Source organism: Tripterygium wilfordii, chromosome 2 (genome assembly GCF_013401445.1).
Source record: "Tripterygium wilfordii isolate XIE 37 chromosome 2, ASM1340144v1, whole genome shotgun sequence".
Lineage (NCBI taxonomy): Eukaryota > Viridiplantae > Streptophyta > Magnoliopsida > Celastrales > Celastraceae > Tripterygium > Tripterygium wilfordii.
This window is the reverse complement of record NC_052233.1, coordinates 4,935,471-4,962,171: the sequence shown is the minus strand read 5'-3', so window position 1 is coordinate 4,962,171 and position 26,701 is coordinate 4,935,471. Positions and strand designations below refer to the sequence as shown.

Below are 26,701 nucleotides of genomic sequence, written 5' to 3'. Positions count from 1 at the left end.
TGAATAAGGTTTACGGGGTTGGTTGGTTGTTTTAGTTCTTTAGATCTTAATGAGTTGTTAGCTTTGGGTTAACGACTGCGAACGAACAGGATTAATCCATTGTTAATAATATTTGTTGGCACTGCAAATGAACGAACTATCATATTTAAGATAGAATCAACCTTTGAATCAGAACCATAATTGTGTGTTTATTAATTGAATACTTGTGATAGGATTGCTAGGTGAAGTTAGTGAGCTAGTATTTTTCACATATTGATATCTCAACAATCTGAATTTGTTTCTTGTTAGCTTAGCTAGTTTCATCATACATATTCTTATCTTTCACCAATTCTCATTCACACTTTAAGTTAGGTATATTAATTAGATTAACTAGACTTTGTGAGATTGACTTCATACTTGCTTACACTGTGCTATTAGTACTCTTTTACACTTGCAAGATTTTTACATTAAGGGCCTCCATTTGACTACTGCGGAACATTAACTGTCTGAGGGTCTTTTTCTTTAGATAGGGATGAGTTATTCTGTCATGATGTTTGTTTAAGGACAAAATAACTGCTAAGAGGGGAGTTCAAGGTGATTCTGATAGGTAGAGTTCGAATGGCGGTACTGGTGGTATGGGCACCCGAAGAGAGGTTTGAGGTTGTGACGAGCTTAGGGCTATTAACTGCTGCACTTTCTCCAGTAGAGCCACGTTTTCCCCTCCATGGTCCCCATGCGATTATTGTTTTTCTGTAATTCCTTTCTCAGATCAATGATTTGTGCCAAGAGATAGGCTATGGTAACCTCTCCTATAGACATGGTGGTAGATGACTATGAAGGTGTTGGGCAAATTGATTGCAAAAATCCCCTTACCTAGCGCGCCAATTTTTAGGTACGTGAAACTACACTGGTTGAATAGTCAACCTTGTTGATGTAGGATTGTCTGCAATCTATGGGTCCTATAACACTTCAAACAACTAGACTGTTAGAAGTTCGTAGACCATATTGGGGGGTGCAGGTCGAAAAGACTCCGATGATCAAGTCAGTAATAGGGATAAGGAAGAGAGTGATCGTGGATGGAAACTGACAAAAGTTCGTGTTTGGGCTGAGTATTCTGGTAGAGAATAGTGGAAGAGAATTTAGGCTAAGTGTTTAGGCTTATTTGTGCATGCGCTTCCTTAAAATGGAGAAGGACTATCTATAGATATCCTTTGTAACAAATGACATGTCACTATTTGACAAAAGTAATATCTTGGAACTTGGGTCCATGCAAGTGGGTAAAAGTAGTCTTTGAAAAGTAGTAAAGTAAGATTGATAAAGTAAAGGAAAATGAGTAATTTAGACAGGCCATATGCTTAGAAGGAAAGTAGACTAGCCACATGTTACAAGGAGACAGGAGAAAAATGTCTTTACGAGGAATGCTTATGCATTCTTAACTGATGATAATGTAAGAGGATAAATAATCAAACCTGCCAAGTGGGGTGATGATGGAGATGCCATGTCTTTCACACCAAAGGATCCAGTTTGTAAGTGGGGACAAACCAAAAGCTGGAATGACGCCCGATGATTCACTGATTGATGCCATGCTGGGTAGTTGGCAGACGATAATACTTGTCGTAGGTGGATGTTAGCCTTATAGGTTGGTGTGAAGTCTGTTGTGGGTGGCAGACATGATGTAAGCAATAGTGACGTTTGATTGATGTCAAACTGTATGACATGTGATATAGACATTTTGGCGGGCCGTGGGCCTTTACCTTGTGGAATTGCAAAATAGATAAGGATATTGGGTTGAGCCCGTAAATAAAGATATTTAGGTTTTGCCCACTACTAGTAGCACTACATGAGGCAATTATTTGCCAAACTAAATACAAGAAGAAAGATTACACTGGGACTTCATAGGTGTCAGTGTATTAGGCTTCAAGAAGGAGGCCGTGTGGTATTCTTTCTAAGAGAGGTCGTGTGATACTTCACAAGGGTGGTCCTGTATTTAGTTTCCCAAGGTGACCGTCTGTGATTTTTGGTTCATCACTAAGGGGAACATCAAGGAAATGACGTAAGCTTTACAAGGTGGTTGAGATCGTGCGTTCAAGAAAAGAAGAAAGCGTAAGACCTCGATATTAAAGAGGTTGGTAGTTTTCTAAACTCCTTGATGCCATAGTATGCTTAGATCTAAATTTAATCTTGTATAGATATAAACCTAGAAGTCTAATAAAGATTAAAACTTGATTTGGTATTTTGTAACCAAATAAATTTTTTAGACACATGCTAGACAAACACGTGTTGGCCATGAGATGCTATGGGGTGGTAGGGTATCGCTTTAATAAAAAAATTTATTTGTACCTATGCTAAGTTGATCCTAAAACACTTTTTCAAAACTTAAAAATTGATTTCCTCAACCAACAAGTAGGAGCCTAGAAATTGGACAAGACCACAGAACCAAGATGGCAAGATTCCACAAGAAAATATCGCAGCTGGTTGGTTCAAACTCACATTCTCAGGCATTATAGACCCTAAGTCTGGAGAGATAACCAACTGGTTTTTTTTTCTTTCAAAAATTATTCCTTATAATACGACGAGTTCATGTTGAACTCAATTTGAGCCTCAAACATTAATCCATCAACAAATCAAATAGAAATATGTGATTAATGTCCAAACTCAAATCAATCTATTTGAAACTTGAAGTATGTTAAATAATAGTAAACATTGAGTAAGGATTTACCTCAGTAGCCTAAGGAAGAAGATGAAGATAAAGATGGTGGAGTGGTTGAAATATCTCTGGGAGTTTTCAAGGCAAGAATTTTCTTGATATACGACTCTTGTGAAATAGATAATAAATTCTTTAAACAATCTCTTGAATTCTTAACTCCAAGAATATATGTTGCTTCACCCATATTCTTCATTTCAAAATTACAGGCTTACATACCATGATAAGATTATTTTATAAAGCCAACTGGACGTTTCATGTAAATTTCCTCTTCTAATTCTCCATTGAGAAAAATAGTTTTTACATCCATTTGATATTCAAGATCCATACGCGCCACTATAGCTAGAATTAGGTGAATCAAAATAAATCTTACCATAAAAGAAATTTGTTTCCTCACAATCAATTCCATCTGTTGAGTATGGCGAGCCTTTTATTTCGATTGAGCCATCGATTTTTCACTTAATTTTGAGAACCTACTTGTTCTCAATGGTTTTGTGTCCTTTTGGTAGATCAACCAATTCCCAACCTTGATTTGATCTCATGGATTCCATGTCCTCTTTCATTACTGATATTCATTTTTCCTTAGTAGGGTATGTGAGAGCCTCATTTATATTCCTTGGTTCATCCTCCTCTTATGGAGTAACCATAAAAACTTTGATGTAAAATTTTTTGCAACTGATAAGAGTCTATAAATAGCACAATGTATACAAGTACGAGGTCAATCTCATAGAAAGTAGTCTAATTCAATTTATGTACCTAACCTAACAATTGATATGAGTTGGTATGGATGTAAATAAAATATGGATGATTGATGATGAGATTAAATTAAACTAAAAAGAAGCAAAAATTCATATTTTTGTTACCAAAAAGAGAAGAATAATAGGGTAATGATTTCACCTAGCAATCCTATTACAAGAATTCAATCAACAAGCACATGATATATGGTTCCAATTCAAGGGTTGGTTCTTTCTAAAATATGTTGGTTCTATCATTAAACAATGAACTAATCATGTTCGTTCGCAGTCGTTAACCCAAAGTCAATGACTCATTACGATCTAAAGGACTATAACAGCCAACCAATCCCCTAAACTAAACCGTGTTCTCAGCATTCGATAATTGTTTTCCTTAATTTCAGTTTCACTAAGACATGTGAATTATGTTTGTTCCTTTATCTTAGCTAGATGAGCCTAATTACATACCCAATTGTGAATTATGTTCTTCTTTTCTAGTACAAAAGAAGTTTTCACATCCGTCTTTGGGGTTTTCTCTTGTAATGAGGACATTTCTTTTCTATTTCTCCCAAGACGCCCTAGAAAAAGGATTGGAGGGATATAAGGTCTCACAAGTTTATTATCAGTGTTAGGCCGACCATACGACTGCACTAGGCAACTGGTGAAGTGGCTGCTCTTGTGCTTGAACTTTTTTGCTCTTCCAACTTTGTAACAACTCGGCTTTGTTTCTTATTAGAAAGTGTGACAGCCATGGCATGCTCTCTATTGTTTGTATTGACCTCAGTTTGGCTCGAAAATTTTCCAACCTCCCGTTGACTAAATGCCTATGTGATTTGACCTACTTGTGCTTCCAGTTTCTAATGGCTAATCACCAATTGTCGCACCATGTCCACCAATATGGTGGTAGGTGGATTGGCTTGAGCTTGTGTGTTCTTCCAAGAAAAGTTTAGATGTGCCCTCAAACCTAGATTATAAGCATTAGAGTAGTCATCAAACCTTGGATTTCTATCGTAGGAGTTTATCATATTCGCTTGTTCTTGCACAAAGTCCAGAAAATCCACTCCTTGAGGGCATGTAATAGTAGCATGGCCAGGAACATGACATATGACACATAGCTCTTGTGGAATGCATGCCCATTCATTGCAAGAAGCATGTCCAACTTGTTCGAGATACCATCCACTTGCAATCTTGGTACAAAAGAATTAGAATTAGTAACCTCATAAACAGAAGTTCACTTACCTCTTACTTCCGAGTGTTGTGTCTCAAGAGCAAGATATAAACTTTGATATTCGGTTGCAGTCATGTTCTTGATCGATTCCCCCTATATAATTATTGACTGCATCTTTACTAGAAATTGTCAGTGCCATATAGAAAATATGCATTAACACTAGAATAGGCAAGGCATGATGAGGATGTTGAGTTAAGAGATTATTGAACCTTTTCCAAGCCTCGGAGAATAACTCATCAAGTTGTTGCTCAAATTGCATTATTTTTTCTCTTAAAGCATCAGTCCTCTGAGTTGAGAAGAATTTTTCCAAGAACTTATTTTGAATCTCTGTCCAAGTAGTTAGTGAACCCGACCTCAAACCGTTCAACCACATCTTTGCCTTATCCTTCATAGTGGATGAGAAGATTTTCATCCTTAGAAGTTCTTTAGTAACCCTTGTAGTCAAAAACATGCTAGAAACCATGATAAAAATCTCACGAATGTGATTAAAAGGATCTTCAAAACTTAAACCATGAAAGGAAGGCATTATATTGAAGTGAATGTTCTTAAGCTCATAGTTCCTAGCTACAATCGGAAATGCGATGCAATAGGGAGATTGTGGAATGGTGGGGATGTTAAGATCACCTATCGTCTCAGCTTGCACAATTTTCGCCATCATGCATAACCTGGAAATTAAGAGAAAGAAAGCTAAGTACACAATTAAATAAAAACTAGTCCCTAACAATGGCGCCAAAAACGTGATGTAATAATTCTCGCAAGTGCATGATAGTCTATAAATAGCACAATGTATGCAAGTACGAGGTCGATCCCACAAAGACTAGTCTAATTCAATTTATGTACCTAACCTAACAATTGATATGAGTTGGTACAGATGGAAATGAAATACGGATGATTGATTATGAAATTAGATTAAACAAATCTGAAGCCAAAATTCAGATTTTTTTTACCAAAAAGAGAAGAATATTAGGGCAATGATTTCACCTAACAATCATATTACACGCATTCAATCAACATGCACATGATGTATGGTTCCAATTCAAGGGTTTTCTAAAACATGTGGGTTCGTTCATTCGCGGTGCCAACAAATATCATTAAACAATGGACTAATCCTATAAGTTCGTAGTCGTTAATCCAAAGTCAATGATTGATTACGATCTAAAGAACTATAACAACCAACCAATCCTCTAAACCGTGTTCTCATCATTCGACAATTGATTTTCTTAATTTTAGTTCTACTAAGACATGTGAATTATGTTCGTTCCTTAGTCTTAGCTAGATGAGCCTAATTGGTTACCCAATTGGTAATCAAGCAATCAAATAAACAATAGACTATAAGCATGGAAATTAAAGACCGCTTGTCCTGCACCAGCTTCGAGTAGATGCCCCTGCCCATCAATAGAAACGGAAGAAGAAAATTAACGAAAGCATAGGCAGACCCAGATACCACTCCCATATGATACAACGCAATTCTCCAGTGAGATTCCATGGGAGATTGAGGGGGTGTGAGGGAGAAAGGAGACTTCAAAAGTGAAAGTAAATCTAAGCTGGGAGAAACTAAGAACGTATGTTTTGGAAGCTTGAAATATTTTATTTTATTTTATTTTTCTCTTTTTGGTGGCTTAGTAAATTTGGTAGAGGCTTATTACACTTTGAATGCAATTAATTACACTGTCAATGTAATAAGCCACTGGTGCATAAACTTAACAATGTGGACTTATTTAGTTTGACAAGGGCTTATTACATTTTATGTATAAATCTTACGTAGTTAATGTAATAAGACACTTGTGATTAAACTTTACTTTGGTGGCTTAGTAAGCTTGGCAAGGGCTTATTACACTTTGAATACAATTCATTGCATTGTCAATGAATAAGTCACTGGTGCGTAAACGTGGCAGTGTTGGCTTATTTAGTTTGATAGGGGCTTATTACATTTTATATGTAAATGTTACGCTGTTAATGTAATAAGACACTTCTAATTAAACTTTGCTTTGGTGGCTAAGTAAGCGTGGCAAGAGTTTATTACACTTTGAATGTAATTAATACACTGTCAATGTAATAAGTCACTGGTGAGTAAATTTTTCCTTCATTGTCCAAGCTGCATAAATTCCACCCAAATTTATAAAAAGATAAAGAATACAAGACTGTATAGCACCAAAAAAACATATATTTTTCACCAAGATCGTCAACGAGTAGAATCGCAAAAACAATGAACCAAATTCTTTCCGAATCAAAGAATATTGTTTTCCATTAAACAACAAAAAAGGCAACCAAAGAGTCTAGAAGAAAACAACAACAAAAATTGTGAACCCTAACTTGGCTGCATAGGCGACGAGTCTACAACAGAATGAGGTAGGAGGCATTTGCGGAAGATGCAAAGAGGCGGTGAGCGCTGGAGAGAGAGAAGAGAGAAGAAATAAAGAGCTAGCCATAATTTCTTCCACTGCCAGTTGAGAAAAGAAATAGAAGAAAAATGGGGAAGAAAGAGAGGAGATATTAAAAAGTAAGAAAACATGAGGAGAGAAGCGGGAAGGAGTCAACATACCACCTAAATTATGGACAATTATGAATCTCAAAATTATAACCACAAAGCATTTTCATATTTACAAAGTTATCAAACATCTCGGTTCGACCATGTTTCTGAAATTCAAAATTTCAACCAATTTCCTTTGTTTTGGTGGATCATTACCTATATATATAGGTTATACAGATGATAATTATGCTAACCAATTCTCCAATACCAATGTTGGAAGATCCCATGCATTAAATATGAACAAAAATAATATTTTCACAACATACCAGAATCAAATACATGCTAATTAAAGATGCATCACAATAAATGAGCACACCATGATGCCCATAAATTAAAATGGAGCTCTTACACAGTTGAGAGGGAGAGCCTATTGAGAGAGTTTTTTATTCTTACTTTTGTGACAATTGTTTCAACAGAGAAATCACACCCTTTGGGGCCTCCCCACCTCACCCAATTACCACAGGTCAGGACCCATCATGGGTGCCCCAAACCCATCTCAACCAGCACTTTTCGTGACACAACTGGCCAAAATTTCCCCTCCCTAATCATATTGATTTCAGGAAAAAAAATACCCCTCATCAGTCATCACACCAATTAGAGCCCATATTCCTGAAGTGCAGATGCCTCATGGTATTCTTTTGGAACAACAAGCATAACATTCATGCCTTCAATTTAGTAGCCGTATCAATTGCATCCAATGTATTGTTTTGTTGTGTCCATAATTGGGCATATCTCCCATCCTTTGCTAATAGAACTTCATGGGGTCCCTGTTCAATCACTTTCCCATCCTCCAGAACTATTATCTGAAATGCACATTCAAATATGATGCAAAAATTAAACAAACATGCAAAGTTAGCAAAGGGGAAAACAAAACAGGAAAGATAAAAGGTATGGTGAATGGCTAATGCATTAGAGGCTTAGAGAAGAACTATTTGATGGTAGCAAGAGCATGGTTTCTTCAGTAAAATGGGGATGTTGATCTAATGAGCATATTTTAAAACCATGGGTAGTCATTTTTTAAAAAAAAAAAAACAGGAATAAGATGAAAGAGAGCTAGCTCTATACAAACTTTATAATTCATCACTCTTACGAGTGATGCACAAGCGTTTCCATGAGTGCTCACCTCATCACACTGCATTGCAGTTGTAAGCCTATGGGCAATGAAGACTGAAGTTCTATCATTTGCTAGGGACTTCAGCGCATTCAATATCTCTGATTCTGTTGTGCTGTCAAGTGCACTTGTAGCCTCGTCACAAAGCCTGAGGAAATATGATATGAAAATTGTAATCCGTAACCACAAGATCATAATAAAGGAGGAGGGGTAACCACTTGTGATTTCTAGCTCAAACACAGTTCCCACAGTTTACCACCACTGAAGATTGCCACTTCATAAATGGAGTGTGATGCAGGAAAAGTAAGAAAAAAACAGCAAGAGGAATAGAAAAATAAGGACTAAAACGTATGTAATTGAACAAGGGAGGAGACTTATTGTCTCTAGGGTTGGAAAACTGCTGAATTCTGTATCATTGAGAAGAAACAGCTACTCACAAAGAATGTTACGTAATTTCCTTGATAATCCTAATTCTAGCAAAACCTTCCTCATAAAAATAATACTTCCGAGTCATAACAAGATACCGATCCAACTCTCACTTTGACTAGGACTAGACTTAATAAAATACAACAATAAAAAAACTAATAAGAGTACCCGTTTTTGCCAGATAATTCATCGGGTTGTCGTTTCAATTTTTTGAGGAATGGGAAAATCGAAACTTGCACCTCGTGCATGTAATAAGAGTTCCTACTATAATTAATTTTGAAATTCTAGAAAACCTGGACAATGCCATGATATCTGCTACTTATAAAAGTTAGACAAAACTCAATAACACTGACCAACTATTTCAACTCAAAGAAACATAAAATGAGACCTAAACCCATATAAAAAAAGATCCTACCAGTACCAACTAAAAAGTGGCTCTAAAATCCTACAATCTTTGATTTTCTCCTAGTTATTTCCATCATAAGGCTCCTTTAAGTGAATAAAAGCTCATAGACTGGAAAACAACAAAAAATTGATTCTTGTCCTCATATGGTGATGCTGAAAAATTGATAATGGTCAACACTTAACACTGTTGTCTAGCTATTATTATCCACAATGAACATTGCATTGGTTAAGTAACCTCATATTCATTACTGAAACAAGATGTGGAAAGGTTATGCTAATCTCAAACTCCCAAGTTCTTTCATGCAAATATATATTGTATGTGAGCTAAGAAGAATATTTGAGAAGTCAAACCTATGTGGTGAGCCACAGGGTTTGAAAACTTAGGTGAAGAATAACAAAGAAAGATTTCAACAGAGAATCAGCCACATTTACCCACAAACACACCATAAATGAATTTACAGATAAGTTTATTGAAGTGGTTCTTACAGAATTGCTGGAGCTTTCAAGAATGCACGAGCCAGTGACACCCGCTGCTTCTCACCACCACTTAACTGGCAGATGAGTAGACAACAGTCAAAATCTCAGATATGTAACTGAAAAGCAAGCTAAACATAATCATTTTTCTACTTGAGCATAATTGGTCATGCGATCACTGCATTGACCACTGTAGTTATCCGACATTGATATGATGCGACCATAGTTTTCCAAACTATACATTAGGTCTCCTCCACTTTTATCAGTGTACTTTCAGGGACCCTTGTGATAGCCTGAAAGACATTTCAAATGCCTTCGAAGTAGGTTTAATTATAACCTCCGCAAGAAACATGGCCCGTAAAGGACAATGGATCTACGTATCTAAATTCCTAGAATCACATAATTACCAAAAGAAACCAATAGCTCCACCATTGATTATAATGGATAAAGGAAAGAGCACAACACACAAACAAGCCTTCATCCCATAAATACTGGAGCGGCTGCATCAAGTCTCAGTAAAAAAATTCCTTGATTGTAATAATAAAATAAAATAAAAAATAGCAAAGACTATTTCCATGCCTCATAGCAAAGTACCGCTAAACCTCCATAAATTAATACCCTTGGGACCATAAAAATTTATTAATTAATAGAGATATTATTTCATCAATAAATTAATATTTATTAATCTCTACATTAATTAAAAAAAATTAATCTATCAAGGTATTCTTTTTTTTTTCCAAGACACTGAACTTAATATATGTATTGTGTATTGTGATCGTATGAATATTACCTACCGAATTACGAATTATCATTATTCTATGTATACTTAATTAATTTGTTTAACCGAAACAAGTTCATGAATGTAAATAGTCTTAATAAAAAGAAGTCATGGATCTATCCATTTTTGCAACAAACTAAAATTATATTCGATGTATATTTAATTAATATACTTCACGAAAATTAATTCAAGCAAAAAACATCTATAAATAGAACATGCACTATCACAAACGATAAAACTAAACATAATGGCTTCTCATCTCAAATGTAAAAAAAATCAACATTGACAGATGAAATGCGTAAAACATTGTGTCAGTACATTATAGAAAATACAACTTGCACGCAAAAGCAATTGCAAACTTGCAAGTGAGCCAAGCAACAATATCAAATACAATCAAGAGGTCATCAAAGTATCTATCAGGCAATATTGAAAAAGGTTATGTCAACAATCACATTGCATAATTCTCTTACAATACAAGAATACTACACCAGAGCTTCATAATGCACTAAAAAAAATTTACATAAGAGGTCCAAGGAGACATCAATTTCAAGCGGTGAGTCATATTTTAGTACTTTACAAAGGCCTCCTAATTGAGTCATGTATATATATAATTTTGATGTATAAGGAGATTATTAATTTATATATCAAGTGAGACTGGTGGGTTTTTTTAAAATGTATTATCTTATAATATAGCAATTGTTGCACTTCCAAAAGAAGCAATCCACTAAACCCGGATCGATACTCCTATTAGGTGTCGAACAACTAATTGCATATTTATGAAATCAGAATAATATTAAAAAATGGAATTGCTTTAAGCCTCTTACCTTAAGACCTCGTTCTCCTACAACAGTAGAATATTTCTGAGGGAATTTCATGATAGTGTCATGGATGGCTGCACGGCGAGCTGCATCGTAGACCTGAGAGCAAAGAATTCTTGGACTAAAAAAGACTAGAAATATGACAATTGTGGAAGCTTTACAGAGTTGAAACTTGAAAAACAAAAGGAGCATAGACATTAGAAATCATCACACATCTTCTTCTGCCGCAGAAAGACGACCATAACGAATATTGTGAAATATCGTGTCATTGAAAAGTACCTGCCCATAAAGACATGTTACCACCACATCAATGAATCTGTATGAGTGAGTCAAACTAGGCAGAAAATCAAAATTGCTCAATTATCTTACAGTATCTTGGGGCACAACACCGATGGACCTGCGCAGACTATCCAGTGTCACATCCCGTATGTCTTGACCATCAATATTTATCTGTCAGAGAGAAATTGTGAATCCCTCAAAGCACAGGAACAAGCACGTTGAGAATGTATGATGCCATTTAAGAGTGAATTCCCAGTCTGGAAGCCAAATAATGCATGCTGTTCAATAGTAGCATATCACACTGAAACATCTTTCTATCAACTCCTCGACAGGATTTTTCTCTCTCATAAAAGGAAAAGAAGGGAAATGAGAGAAAATATTAATTACAGAAGGCCCATACTGCACCAAGAAAGAAGGTAGTTCTTACATTCCCAGAGTGAGCGTCATAAAACCTGAAGAGCAACCTGAGAATGGTTGACTTGCCTGCAAATAGGTACCAATTTACATAAAATGAAAACCAAGTGAACGAGCATCGTCAGATTCAGAAACTACCATTCAATACAAACGCAACAGAGCAATCAGATGCAGGAACTTAGCTTCATTGACAAGCAACAATAATAGTGAGATACAACATGAAGGGATAACACCACAACTTCTGATGTTTAAATAAAATGTTCTCACTGTATTCCAGTTGGGAAAGTTATCAACAAGAACCAAGATTTCCAACACATTATCCAGTTATTATATGCAAAGGAAATACAATGGCTTTTGCTAATGCCTTCCAACAACTTTTTACACGCAAAGTGGCATTCAGCAATCGTGAACTAGATTTTTTTTTAAAAAAAAATATTCTGTTAGAGATAGCAAATCATTGTTTTAAACAGATATGGGCAATTACTTTAAGACAAACACCAGTCCCAGCAATGTGCATATAAGCATTGAATAGAAGACAAACAAATTACTATGACCATCCTGGTCAAATAGAGGATTTCTATAGTTTTCCAAGTCAAAGAACCGTTCCAATAGATATTGGAATTAGATTTAAGTGCACATAAACAACGTGTTAAGGATTCTGACTAACCACTGCCACTGGTTCCAACAATAGCCACACTTTTTCCAGCCGGTACAACAAAAGATACCCCATTGAGAATCTTTCTTTCCGTCATGTAACTGTTGAAAGCATAAGAAATAAGACATGTGAGAAATAGCCAATCACCATCATCAAGAAACTCAAAAGATAAATGATAGTATATTATGCATAATATGGAATTGGTTTTGCACTTTGCATACATTACATATAATCTCATTAACCCTTGGACACCAAGGAAAAACTACAAGGAGAAACGAGACAAAGAAATTTACTTCGATCCAAATTGTTAATACAAGTGTACAGATATGGAGAAATGAGGAGTAGCAAGTGCAGTAGTTCTGCATACAGCTAATCCAACACTAGCCAATATTTGCATGTATTTAACTAGAGAAGTCAAAAAGAAATACTTATCCAATTGCAGGCAGAAATTAGTAAAGGACTGATGTCAGTGCCAGTAAATGAGAGAGAAATTAGAAAATATTCTAAACATTTTGTTAAAAAGTCTAACTGCAAAGAATAAAGAAATGATTAAAAAAGTAAACACTGCTATCATTGAAAGCTTTAAAAGAGAGTCACCTATGAATTTTATATAACAATCAAGTAATTTGTCGTTTATCATTTAAAAAGGATAGAATTTAAGAACCTATCAATAAACCTCTATTTGCAAAGAATAAAGATAAATGATGAATGACTGTCAAAATATGGTAAGTGATGAATCAAAATTGGTAGTGAATGGGGGTTGTGACATTGTTGTCACAATCCCTAGCCACCTCTCTTTGTTGCACCATCTATGTCTGCAATTCATCCAATCTTAATGGTTGGATAACAAAATTAAAGGTCCTCAAAAAACACGTTTTGTTCACCCCAATGGAAGAAAAATTAAAATGGCATCAAGTACCTGAAGTGTACATTATCAAACTGAATGCTGCCTCCACTTAACTTCAGAGACTTTGCATTATCTTTTTCTCTAATTTCAGCCCTTTCCTGCAACAATCATTGAAAGAAAATTACATTTTATTAAAAAGAAAAAGAAAATACTGTGAAAGCAGGATATACATATTGAAAATTGGAAATTGAACACATCCAGCTCATCATCATAGTTGTTCCAACAAATGAAAAGAAGAATGCTGAGTTGACTATCTATACAAATTGAAAGAGGCAAATTCCTTCTGAAGCTCACCTATTCTTTTCACTTCAAACTAGCAACGGTGAAATGGATCAAACTAATAGTTATTGCTATCGGTATATATACATACTTCGAGACCCCCGGGTAATAACTCCTCTTCAATCAACTTGGCCGCTGCCAAATAAATTCCTAACACCTTGTATCCTACCTCTTGTACTGTCTCACCCACTTATAGCACAATCAAGAGAATAACCATAGGTAACAACTCCCATGCACAATGCTCCTACAATGGGTGGGGTTAGGGACAGACAGGATGTACGTAAATCTTACCCCTAATATTATGTGGAGAGGTTGTTTCCAGGAATTGAACATGTGACCTATAGGTTGTAGCCCTGTAACTCTACCACTAGCCCACATGTTAGCAAGAGAATAACCATAGTGCACATAAATTAAACAAGTGTCAATAACTGTTGGCAATCCACCACTTTATGATATTGCACAATTAGCAAAATGAGCAAAGATAAAGGAATTTTTCTATGATCACAGAAAGTACGAAAACAACTAGGGCATTAACAAAGAGTAAAACTTCAGGCAATACAATATACTTAACAGAACAAAAATACCAACAAAGTCAACACTCCCTAGGATTACGGCTTCAGCTATTTGTATAAGTATGACATGAGAAGTGGTGCTAATAAATAGAGCCTTAACTAAAAAGGCATTTGGTAATATAAACTAAAAGCTGCAATAAATCAGTAAAAATCAATTTTAAGGAAAAGCCGGTAAACAGGCATAGGTAAAAAGCTTCTTTATCTTGCTTTTCTTATAATCACTAAAACAGCTCTTGGAGTAGCAAAAGCGGTTAAAAATCAGCAACCAAACACCAAAATAGCTTTTCCTACTCCAAAAAGTGATTCTAAGGCTGTCAGTGGCTCACACAAACATACACTAAATCAAGTACAAAACAGCAGAGTGCTGAATACCTCAAGTAATTGAAACATTGACTTCATGTCAACAAGACTCTGTATGGTCTCACGGAATACACTGCCAAGAAAATTGAGAGGTAGAGATAGCTGGAAGAGTAGCCCATTTACCATGACCTGTGCATTTAAATTTATACACCTTAACTTTCAGCATAACTCAATCATTGTAGAGAATTCAAGGCTTGAAAAGAGAACAAACCAAGAAGTCTTACCAAGTCACCAACTGTCATCTGGCCACCCATTATCCCTTGTGAACACAACACCATAGCTGTGGAGAGAGCAGTGCTAAATATAGCATTTTGGCCAAAATTAAGAAAAGCAAGACTGCGTTGTGTTTTTATTGCCGCATGTTCATATCCTGAAAGAAAGTATTAGATTAAACAAAGTGAAACAATATGGGCTCATCATACCCCGCAAAGCATCAAAATTTCTGCAGAACATTAGGTCAAAGAACATCAAACGAATACAAGTTATTTGAATGATCAACTATTTTTCTCTTAACCCCACGTAGCTTTCAAAACCACTTACGGATTAAATATAGAACAAATACAGTCCTCAAAATGACTTACTCTCCAAGAATTCATCATATTTGTCAACCTCATAAGCTTCATTGTTGAAATACTTGACAGTCTGAATACCAGAAAAAGAAGAAGCCACAAAAATGTTTGGGATCATTAGAATACGGCCATAAAATGTTTATTAAAATTCTTGGCTATAAGAATGCGTCACCAAATATTAGAGAAATAGAAAAGCATGTGTCAAAGAATTCCAAGCTCACCTCATAGTTAATAAGAGAATCAATCGCTCTTGTACTTGCATCATTATCAGCTTTATTCATGGCCTTTCTAAACTTGGTCCTCCACTGTCAATTGCAACGAATAGTTAAAGTAGAAGCAACTAAGCAATATATTTTTCAACTCTGGAAAGGAATGAGAATAAAAGAAATAGAAAACACTTCACCCCTTTAAAACCCATCCCTTAACCCCCAACCAAAGTAGCATTTCAAATCAAAGAAAAACAAAATTAAACAATATCCTTCACAAAGAATGAATGGATATAGGTATATCACATCACACTAATAGGTAGAACATAGAATGTGGCTTATCCAGTGTATAAGATTGGTCCGTAGCACATATCACTGTCAAACCCATGGACAAAGACAAAGATGATGGTGACATTTATTTTCCAGAATAGGCATTATTGTAAAACATATTAAGCTTTCCCCACAATCTTCATACATTTGAAATGCGTGAGCGAGCATCATTTCTAAAGTGTTAAGATTAGTTACTCTGTCATTCAACCCAATAAGTTAACTTGTTGGGTTTAGGGCATTCACATCATTTATATATATTCTCACACTCCTCCTCATGTGTAGGTTGGACAATCCGACAACTTAACACATGCACAACAAACGAGTCCCAACACTAGGGCTACTCTCACACAAGGCCCACACAAAGGTCTATACTTGCGGCAACAACAAATTGGAGGTTTAAATTGCAGAAGCTAAGGATTGAAGCCCAGATCTCTTGCTCCGATACCATGTTAAGATTAGTTACTTTGCCATTCAACCTAATAAGTTAACTTGTTGGTTTGGGGGTTTAAATTACAGAAGCTAAGGTTTGAACCTAAGACCTCCTACTACAATACCTCATACCATGTTTAAATTAGTTACTTTGCCTTTGCCATTCAACCCAATAAGTTAAATTGTTAGGTTGAGACATTTCACATTATTTACATATATTCTAACACGAAGCTAAAGTTGATTTTATTTGGAAATAAAATTAATATGTTTCGGAAATAAATTTAGATAAAAAAAATATAAAAAAAAGCGAGAAAGAGAACCTTTTGGATGGGGCTAATTACTTTCATTTTTTCCTCAAGGTTTTTTTTTTTTTTTTGATAATTTATACACAATAACATTGACAAGAGAAACAGTACCTGTGTCACTGACAATGTGAAAATAACATACGCAGCAACTGAAAGTGAAGTAATCCAAGCAAACGGTGCTCCAAATTTGTAGGCCAGAATACCAGACACCATGGATATCTGATGGTTACATGCAAGTTATTTGTCAACTTTTTTAACAGGGAAAAAATGGAGAATAAATGGAAAAATTTGCGAATATGGAGATTAGACTCAGCCATTGGGTCCAGCATTGACAAAGAGAACCCACCTCACAGAAATTGACCACCATAGATGAGAGGGCAAAGTTTATCACATAGCTATCACAAAAAAGGTTGAAGAAATGGAGAAATATGCCAGCTTAAGAGATTAGACACAGAAATTGGGTCTAGCATAAACAAAGAGAACCCAACTAGCATAATTCTCAACTCTTTCTCATGGATATCAGTATGGCCAGTAACTAAATTAACTATATTGATAAAGTTCAGCAGCACTATGAAATCACAGCAATCATACCTCTAAAATGGTGGGTACAATATTGAACACCATAGATGAGAGAATAAAGTTGATCGCACGGCTACCACGATCAATTATTCTATTTAGTGCACCCGTTTCTCGACTGGAAATCATGTAAGGAACAAAATAATATAGCAATGTTAAGGATCATAGTAATTCACAATTATACTGAAAAATGAGAGCACAAAATCAACAGAACTATGTGAATTATAATTTTGACAGAGACTGATATGTTACATCATGCCATCCTATGCATTGATAAAGTACAAAAGTTTGGTATCTCAAGACAGTTAGAAAAATTCTCAGTATCACTCTGGCCCGACCTGATTCACATATTACTTTGCTTAGTTCCTGTACCTAAAACCTTGTACGAGACAGAACTTTCAAGAAACCTACAGGGTCATCCCAATCTATGGATTTTCAGCACATGAAAACACCAAAAAAAGAAATGAGAGATCCGTAAAGACTCCCCATGTTCGTCCAGTTATGAGCTTCAATTAAGACTTTCGCAGTGCATTGGCACTCAAACCAAGTATCTAGTACAAGTCTTCGATGAGTTCACTTATTTCTTTATGAAGTCAACTTAAAATCCGTCTGAGGCTCTAATGATCATGGTATATATGTCTAAATTATAATTGTTGTCGAGCTGTACTCCACTCTATAAAAGTCCATGTTTGTATCTCAAGTCTCAACATGAATTATATCTTAATGAATATGAAAGTAAGGTTTAAATTACAAGGTTATGAAACAAGAAATCTGTAAGCATAAAATCAGATGAAAGAAGTATAAGGAGGCAAGGATGAGGTTTCAGTATCACAAGCTCAGCCTTACCTTCGAGAGTTTCAAAAATACCATCTAAAAGGTTTCTGGATGATGATCACATTGTTCATGAGGTCAAAATCTGGTTATATTTTGGAAGAAAATGAAATCTTATTCATTGTTACCCAATGGAGGGGGAAACCATAATATAACTTGGCAGGGACATGAGGGCTGCTTACCTCAAAATTGCTTTAGCTTAGTCTTTCAATGTACTGGGATAGAAAAGAAAAATCAAGTATAACACGGTCTCTTAATAGTTAATCTACATAACTAACTACTAAAGCAAAAGAAAATAACAATAAAAAGTCTTAAAGTACCATTTAGAAGGTTTACACATACCTAAGATGGTAGCCAAGGTCGAGGTCATGCAAATGTGAAAATACCTGCACCGGTAATTATGATTCGATGAGCAATTTTAAAGAAACGCAAAGTCAACCGTCAAATATCAAACTAGCATTTCTATTGGCCAAAAATAAAACTAGAGCTGAGAAGACGATGGAACTTCAGAACTCTTCTTCTTCAACATGAATCACATTGGATCAGGAATCCCCTCTACTGGAATTTCAATCCAGTTTCCTCCCTTCCTTGAAGAATGTGAATGTCACAGAATCATCAAAACTTAAATAACATATCAAAGATCCAAGGCGAAGCAAGAGGGCTTGCGTTATCAGATGGGTTTTCAAAAATGCAATTCAGCAAAGGCATATGGGTGGAGGCTAACCTTCCTAGATACAGATCGAATGGTTCGCAATGCAACCTTCGAAAACACAGCAGTCCGCAGTTCTGCCAAAGTATAGTGGGACCATCATATAAGCTTAACTGATTGGAATATGCTATGACAGAAGTGTCAAAAAATAATCATGAAACTAGTCACTAGTCTCAAGGAAGAGTAATTTAAAGCAACATCGTATATATGATCATATAAACATATGACATGGGTGAAACTACCATTGAAAGCAGAAGCCCCAGCGCGTGCAATGCCATATCCAATAATAACAGCAGCTGGAGTGGCAAAAAGTGCTAAAAGAGTTGAATTGGCAGTATTGAAAGAAGCTAGAGCTGTGGCATTGCCGGTGGCAACGGTCAACCAATCAACCGCAAGCTTGAAGAGGAAGGGGACCTGAACATTCAAAACCTTAGCACCAACAAGAAACCCCAGGGCAGCGATGACTCTGAAGCGGAATTCGAGATTGTCTTTCATCCACAAGTAACTACCCAGAGTGCGTAAAATTTTCATGTCCGTCACTTGCCGTTGGTGGTCCGCTGTGGCTGGCGCCTTGATTTTGTTATCATCATGAGGGGGACCAGCAGCAGCAGCAGCTGACGTTGAGAACGGAAAATGAAAAATGGACTTGGGTGAGGTTCGTAGTGGTTGGGAACCAGATTCCGAACGGAATGCTTTGACCTGGATGAAGCGGTTTCCACTTCCATTTGTATCTCTATATGAAAATGAATCTGCTTTGCGCCTATAGCTATAACAATTACCAGGGGTTCTAGTGTTGCAGTTTGTGTTTGACAAAAATGGGAAATTCCCGTAGATGCTGCTGCAGCTACTAAGGATTATGCGACGACAATTGCAATTATCATTGTAACGAATCGAAGAGGAAAAGCTCAAGTCCTTGCGAAGTATTAGCTCGCCCGCCCTCACGGCAAAGCATTTCGACGCCGATCGAGCAAGCATGTTGCTCCGCTTTCCGTTCGATTTTAACGGCCCTAATGGCAAAGATGGATGCTTTTCTCGTAAAGAACCCTAATATCAATGAAACATTGGGGGACTTCGCTCCGGAAGAAGGAGCAAAAGGGATTCTCTTGGCGTCGAAACTTGAAAGTCTAAGTGTTAGGAACCTTTGTCTCGGTTCAGAGTATCAGCGGGTACACGCTGGCATGGCAAATGAGCAAGGTTGTCAGAACCGGAACAGACCGGTCGGTCGGACCGTGCCAACCGGTTATTCAAAGAATCGAGATTTTTTTATTGAATCATGGATCGAAAGAACTTTTTGATTCGATAACAGGTTTCGATTTTCAAAACCGTTCTGATAATTGTATATACGTTATAAGTATAGGCTCCGTTTGATAGAGTGAAAAACTTGATTTTCAATGTTAGCGGAAATATTGTAAAAAATATGTTGAGTTTAAAGCTGTGAAATATGTTGTGAGGTGTTTGTTGAACTAAAAACTGACGTTACCGGAAAAACTGTTGAAATAAAGTACTATAATATTAGTTTTTATTTTTATATCAAAAGTTTATATTAAATTTAATATAATAAATATAATTCTTATTTAAATTAACTTTAAGCATATTTTTTATTACTTAAATATTTTAATATGATACAAGTGGGAATAATAATATAAATTATTTTTAATAATAATTTTTCATATATTTTTAATCATTTAATTTAATTTAGTAAATATAAATTAATTATAAATATTAAATTTAATTTTATAATTCTTCTTAAAAAATAATTTTATAATATTAAGTAGAAATATATATTATTAAAATTGTGGAGTCCACATTAATTATTATAAAAGTTTAAAGCTGAATAAATTGTATTTAATTTTAAAAAAATAAATTACAGTTTTCTTACAAACTGTGGCCCCTGTTAACTTTTAAAAATTTTATTCAAGTACAAACTGTGGGGCCAGTATGGGCCCCACGTGAACTTTAAAAAGGGGGAAAAAAGGCATTTCCGCCTTCAGAAGCTCCTATTGGGAGCAGATGAAATGCCAGCGGAAATGCTGTTGCATAGCCAGCGTTTCCACTGGCACCGCTGTGCCGTTTGGCACAGCGGTTCCGCAAAGCGGGACCGTTAACGGTCCCGCTTTGCAAGCCGCTGTGCCAAACAGGCACATAGTCTGTAATAGTCAATTTGGTTAATGTAATGGCACTTGTAATGATTGTTGTGTAATGAGAATAATCATTTATATTAAAAAATGTGTTCTGCTGATATAAATAGGAATAAAAATGTATTGTCTCTTGTTATTGTACAATGGTGTTAATAGATATTGGCTTGAGTTAGTTAATTTTTGTGACAAATATTTGAATAACATACAACAATGTATATACTCCTGAAACATGATTTTCTATCAAATTACATTAATCATCAATACTTATTTTAATTAATAAATTTTTAGACTAAATAAATACAATATTTAAAAAAAAAACAAATTCTAAATGATGGAAGAAAATAAATCATGATCACATCTGCTTCCTCCTACGCCTGACCCTTCAGCCTCACTTGGTGTTGAGAATGGGCCCACACCAATCAGGTCATTTGATGCCCCAACAAAAGTTCTTAATCTCCAACTTGGTCCAATAATTTTGATTGTCAAAAAGCCCACCATTGTATGAATTGCACCTCTCTATTTTCCATTAGAAATCCATTTAAACCATCTATGCTTGCCTAAAAGCCCACCATTGCAACTGCCCTAATGAAATGAAAATGAATAGGGCCAGACATGGATCGGTATTCTTGGTCATTATCAATTAATCTTGACCCATTATTGGTCAATCAATAATCAACCATCAACTGAACCACGGAATCGGGCATATAATAACATTCGACCCATGTATGTGTGTCGGTTAACGGTTATTAAAATACCCAAATGTCGATTGGCCAAATTATTGATCAACAAACTATTATAAGTGTATGTCACCTCACTGGGCCACTGGCTCACTCCTCAGGCTTAGTCAATGTTGTTAAAACCGACCCAGACATCGACCCAAACAAAGGATTGGGTCACTGGTTTATTGGTTCAACCAATGGATCAACGGTTTAATAGAAGGTTAAATTAATAAATAAAAAATATTATAATTTAATTTAATTTAAAAAAATTAAATACCAAAGTAATGAAATATGATCATAAAAAATATGTATGTAAGATTGACATTAATAATAATATATTACATTGATATATTGATTATATTGCTATGTTGATTATGTTGATATATTTTGATAAGTGATAATTGATATACATATATTGATATTATCATATTATATATAAAAAAATGAAATACATATAATAAAATTACAAAAGAATTCAATGTTTTGTAATCATTTAACTCTAAAAAATATCATCTCCGATTAATATAAAATCGATCGGGTTATCGGATTTCCGATCTGACCTCTCAATTTTATCGATTTTCACTGGGTCACATGCTCAAACGGTAATATCGACAGAATCAAGCCGGCTTCGCGATCGGGTCACTGGGTTTCGGTCCAACTGATTGGCACGGTCCAGTTCTCACAACTCTAGTCTCGGTTCTCACATCCACTGTCATTGCACCACTACCCATATTCGACTATTCGAGACTTTAAGTTCAAGCTTTTACAATCACAGTATCAGACAAAACAAACCCTAGAAAAAGAAATAGAATTATGTTTCTTGTTGTGACATGAAACCAGATTGTTTCCAATATAAAAGCATCCGCCAGAAGTGTTTTTCCTATCATCAATGTGATCGACACAAAAGTGTATGTGTACTTACCCCAAGTGTAGGGTTTCGGCAAGTAATAAAACCACTGAGTCCGGTATCGTATCCACGAGGAATGAATGCAAATATGGTGGTGAATGGTATGTCAACAACTCGCTAACACTACTAAACGCAACGAATATCAAAATAAAGACAAGTAAGAAAGGTGGTCGAATGACTCGGTAGCATAGGCAATTTGTAACCAAAATCAAACAAGATTTGATTTGAAACAACTAATTAAAAACCTAGTCCCTAATCCGTCTTGGTGGATGCTCATTTCTCATGCTTAATGTATAATTGCAAACACGCACAACCATACATAATGCATTGTGCGATACTATTAACTATGCATATGCAAAGGAAATTGGGCATAAAGACTTAAATTCCTACATGGAGGCCGTCAGGCCTCTTGGTCTACGATGAACGCAAAGGGGTGACACCTACTCTTATGGATTAATATTCTCCCTTGGGGCTCGGCTTTGCTAGCACCCTAATTTCACACTCAAAGACCAATTGACCATAACTTTACCATGCATATTCCATAATTTCCACAAAATCTCATCATCAATACACACAATCAATAGCTATGCAATAAAAACTCAATCAATTAGGAAAATCATGCATTGACATTACCAATCCCTAATCAAGCATATTAAATTGAATCCCTAGATTATACAATCCCAAAAACACAATAAACATGTTATTCTCAAGCACCCAAATACACAAATTTCACAAAATCGGAAGAGAGAGATCGAAGCTACGACTCTTTAGACATACCTTAAGCAATCCAAACCTTGCACCCACCGTTCGGGACTAGAAACTAGAAAGGGAAATTAGCCACTCACCATAATGAAGATAAACAACCAATTTTATAGAAGAAAATCAGTGTTTACAATCAAAATCACAAGAAGCTTGACAAAATCTAGAGAGAGAGAGAGAAACTACAATGGAGGCTAGATGTTCAAAAATGAATGATTGAATCAAAAACCCAAATCTTAGGGTTTTCTCCTCTTTTTACAAGTGGAATTACCTATCTACCCTTACAAAGCTTTCTCCCATTGGTTACGTTTTAGAAATACCCAAAAACCCAGCTGAATTATCTATTCTCAGAGTGTAGAAATCGGGAAACTATCCGGATGGTTGAGAAATCTGTTTGGACAATTAAAGCTCTTGGATCCAACTGTCCAGACGGATTATAAGGTGTTCGGACAATTTGTGTAACTTTCCATTTTAGGGCTGCAGCTTCAAGATTCTTTGACCTTTTTACCCCTCGATTCAACTGTCCGGACATCCAATGAAGGTGTCTGAACAATTCTTCATCTCTTTGTTGATTTAATCCTATTTTCTGCAAAACCAATGAGAGGCAACCATAAGACTAAAACTAACTAAATTAAACATAAATACATCATCTAAGTACTAGAACATCCTAATTAAAGGCCATTATGACCTCAAAATAGAGGTCAGATCACACCCTCCAACTTAGTCTTGCTAGTCCCTAGCAATGCAAACACTATCTAAAAATGAAAGCAAGTACTAAATAAAATCCTAACTCACTGTCGTAGGCATCACAGTTGCATTTAGCTCATGCAACAAGCCTTTAAACCCGTAGGTCACCCTAGTGTATGAGTTATAGTCTCGTGAGAGTTTATCAGAGCGATACCCACAAACACCTTGCCAAGGGATCCATCATTACTTTAAAAGCACCATAAATGATTCTTAAGTTCTCACGTGTAGAAGTAGAGTAAATCCCAAGTTTCTCCCGCTAGTCGAAACATGCAAAATCATTGGACAACCAATCTCAATCCCCTCAAAGATGACTAAGAACATTTTATATTAAAAAAAATATAAGTGCAACAAGTAAGGCAACTCAACACATTCACACAAGTGAAACCTTGTCGTGGACCATCTTGGTGTTCATAAATTCTCAATCTCAATTGCAAACAATAACATAAATGTTGTGCTAAGTAAATGACTTGCACAATTGAATTGAATGTATATGTGTATGAAAGGCAATTTGGATGTGCATAGCTTTGAGAAATAATTCACCAACAAGAGAAACTATACATCCACCAACTCACTTGCTTACCTCGGATCAAATTCATCACTAGGTTTTATCAGGTTGTAATGTGGCTAGGGGACAAGGTGGGAAGAATTTGGAACTAGGAAACAAGTCGCAAGGTTAAGTTCAAATATGGGAGCTACACTCTCATTTTGTCACCTCTTCATAAATACCACAAATTCAACTACTTCTCCTTTAAACATATTAGGGATATCTTTATTGCATACTTCTCGTTTTTGTGTTTTTTTTCTTCTTTTTGAATTTATTCTTCATTTGTACATCGTAGCTCAATCCCCCTTGTTTTTTCAAAGTAAGGAGGGTTAGTACCAACACCGACTTATCTTTCAAGTTCCTACTTAACCTTGCAACCAAAGGTGAGAAATATTTGGGAAAGTGGTTCACACAAGGCTTGTAAGTAATTCAAGAGGCTCAAAGAAATTTAGGGTTTATAATCACTCACAAATGAATAGGCTAAGCTCAAATCTCACAACCTAATGAATCCTTCAATCCTAAGTTTATAAGCAAGTGGCAAATGCAAAGATTCACACTTCTCGGTAATCAAATGTAATGAATGCAAAGCTATTAAAAAACACGCTCATAAAATTGTCGAATGAATAACAATGAAGAGAATCACCCAAAACCCAATGTATATCAATAAAGAATGGCTCAAAAGAATGAGAAGGGTAAAAAGGTAATTTTTATACAAAATGATCAAAAGACACAGTCATACAAATGCTTCAATACCAAGATGTTTGCTCAATTACACAATTTTATATCAAACTAGGTCCCAATCATTCAAAGAGAAATCGATCATAATTATCCTACTCAATTACATGCATCAATTTAGCAAAAGAAATTAGGAAACCTACTCTACACTTGCACGTTTGAACAAGAATAAGAAATTAACATTCAAATTGGTAGTGAATCCCAAAAGCTGCTACTTATCCCTTCCTAAAGTCCATCTAGCATGTATGAACAACAAAGCCCAACACAATAGGATGGAGGGTAGGAAGTCATACCATACTCTTCAAAAGTGGTTGGAATCAAGAGAAATAAAGCATATCTTGAAAAAGTTAATACCAACTACACTATCCAAGCATGACAAAACAAGATTTTTTTTCAAATTTTCAAATTTTTGATATTCACAAAGCACACCAAAATAAAGCGAGTTTCACAATGAATTCACAATTCCCACACCCCCCCAACTTAAATGAGACATTGTCCCCAATGTCAAGAATGAAAAACAAGGCAAGATCAAATTGTGAAAGACATTGTGAACATACAAAAACGCACCAAAATATAAGGGTAAGAAAATCACAACATAACATACAACCATTTCACAATTCGTACCCCTAACTTGAATGAGCACAAGGAGAAAAAAAATTGAGAAATGGATTGTGAGCATACAAGACACGCACAAAAATTGAAATCAAATCAAAACTAATTATGACCATACTATGGTACAAGGTGGAATCTCCCACAAACTAGGTGGGCGTGGGATTCTTTAGATCCCGAGGAACAACCAAAGCATCAAAGTTCTCCATGAATGGTATCAAGCATTGGTCATTCACCTTAAACACTTTCTTGCCACTAGTGTCCTCAAAATCACTACTTCCATGTTGAGGAACATGGCGAACATCTAAAGGTCCATTCTCCTTGGTCCGCAAATCCTGAGAAAAAATTGTACCCAAGATTTGGGCTGCCACACTTTCCTAACTTTTCCAATAACTTTTTGCACAAAGTGGCGTTAAGGAGACTTTTTCACTCTACTTACTAAAGGTTTTTTTCCCGGTCTTGGTGGATGCAATTGGGATGATTCAACTCTAAGTGTAGGAAGCTCTAATTTCTCAAAGTCATCTTTCTCTCACAAAGGTTGACTAACTTTCGCACCTAATGCTAGCACACCTTCAACCGGATCCTTTGCAAGGGTTAACTCCAAATTATCCTCAACATGGGTATAGATAAAATCTACATCCCTTATATCCTCACCCATACCCACAACCTTGGCCTTGTTTCTAACAATTGTTCCATTTTCATCAAATTTATTCTTGAAAATTCATTTGGTGCCTATGATGTTAACATTATCTAGTTTAGGAACAAGAGTCTAAACACCATTTCTGATGAACTAATTCAACTCATAATGCATTTCATTGACCCACCAATCATCATCTAATGCTTCTTTCACATTTATGGGTTCCATATAGGACACATAACATATGTGACTAACTTCTTCTCTCATCTGCTTACGAGTTTTCATTGGAGTAAATATTTAT

At 35.7% G+C, this 26,701-nt stretch overlaps 1 protein-coding gene across 1 annotated transcript; it reads right to left on the bottom strand.

The window, feature by feature from the left end:
* Window positions 1-7,383: 7,383 nt before the first annotated feature.
* LOC120014987 (ABC transporter B family member 25, mitochondrial) lies at window positions 7,384-19,758 on the bottom strand. Its single transcript, XM_038867154.1, has 18 exons — window positions 18,848-19,758; window positions 18,621-18,682; window positions 18,239-18,282; window positions 17,081-17,183; window positions 16,601-16,708; window positions 15,441-15,524; window positions 15,232-15,292; window positions 14,875-15,020; window positions 14,663-14,779; window positions 13,452-13,537; window positions 12,545-12,633; window positions 11,891-11,946; window positions 11,554-11,634; window positions 11,398-11,463; window positions 11,191-11,283; window positions 9,601-9,665; window positions 8,296-8,431; window positions 7,384-7,975 (listed from the first exon to the last, which is right to left on the bottom strand). The coding sequence occupies exons 1-18, from the start codon at window positions 19,578-19,580 to the stop codon at window positions 7,832-7,834; spliced, it is 2,274 nt and encodes a 757-aa protein (XP_038723082.1). The 5' UTR covers window positions 19,581-19,758; the 3' UTR covers window positions 7,384-7,831.
* Between the last annotated feature and the right edge of the window lie 6,943 nt (window positions 19,759-26,701).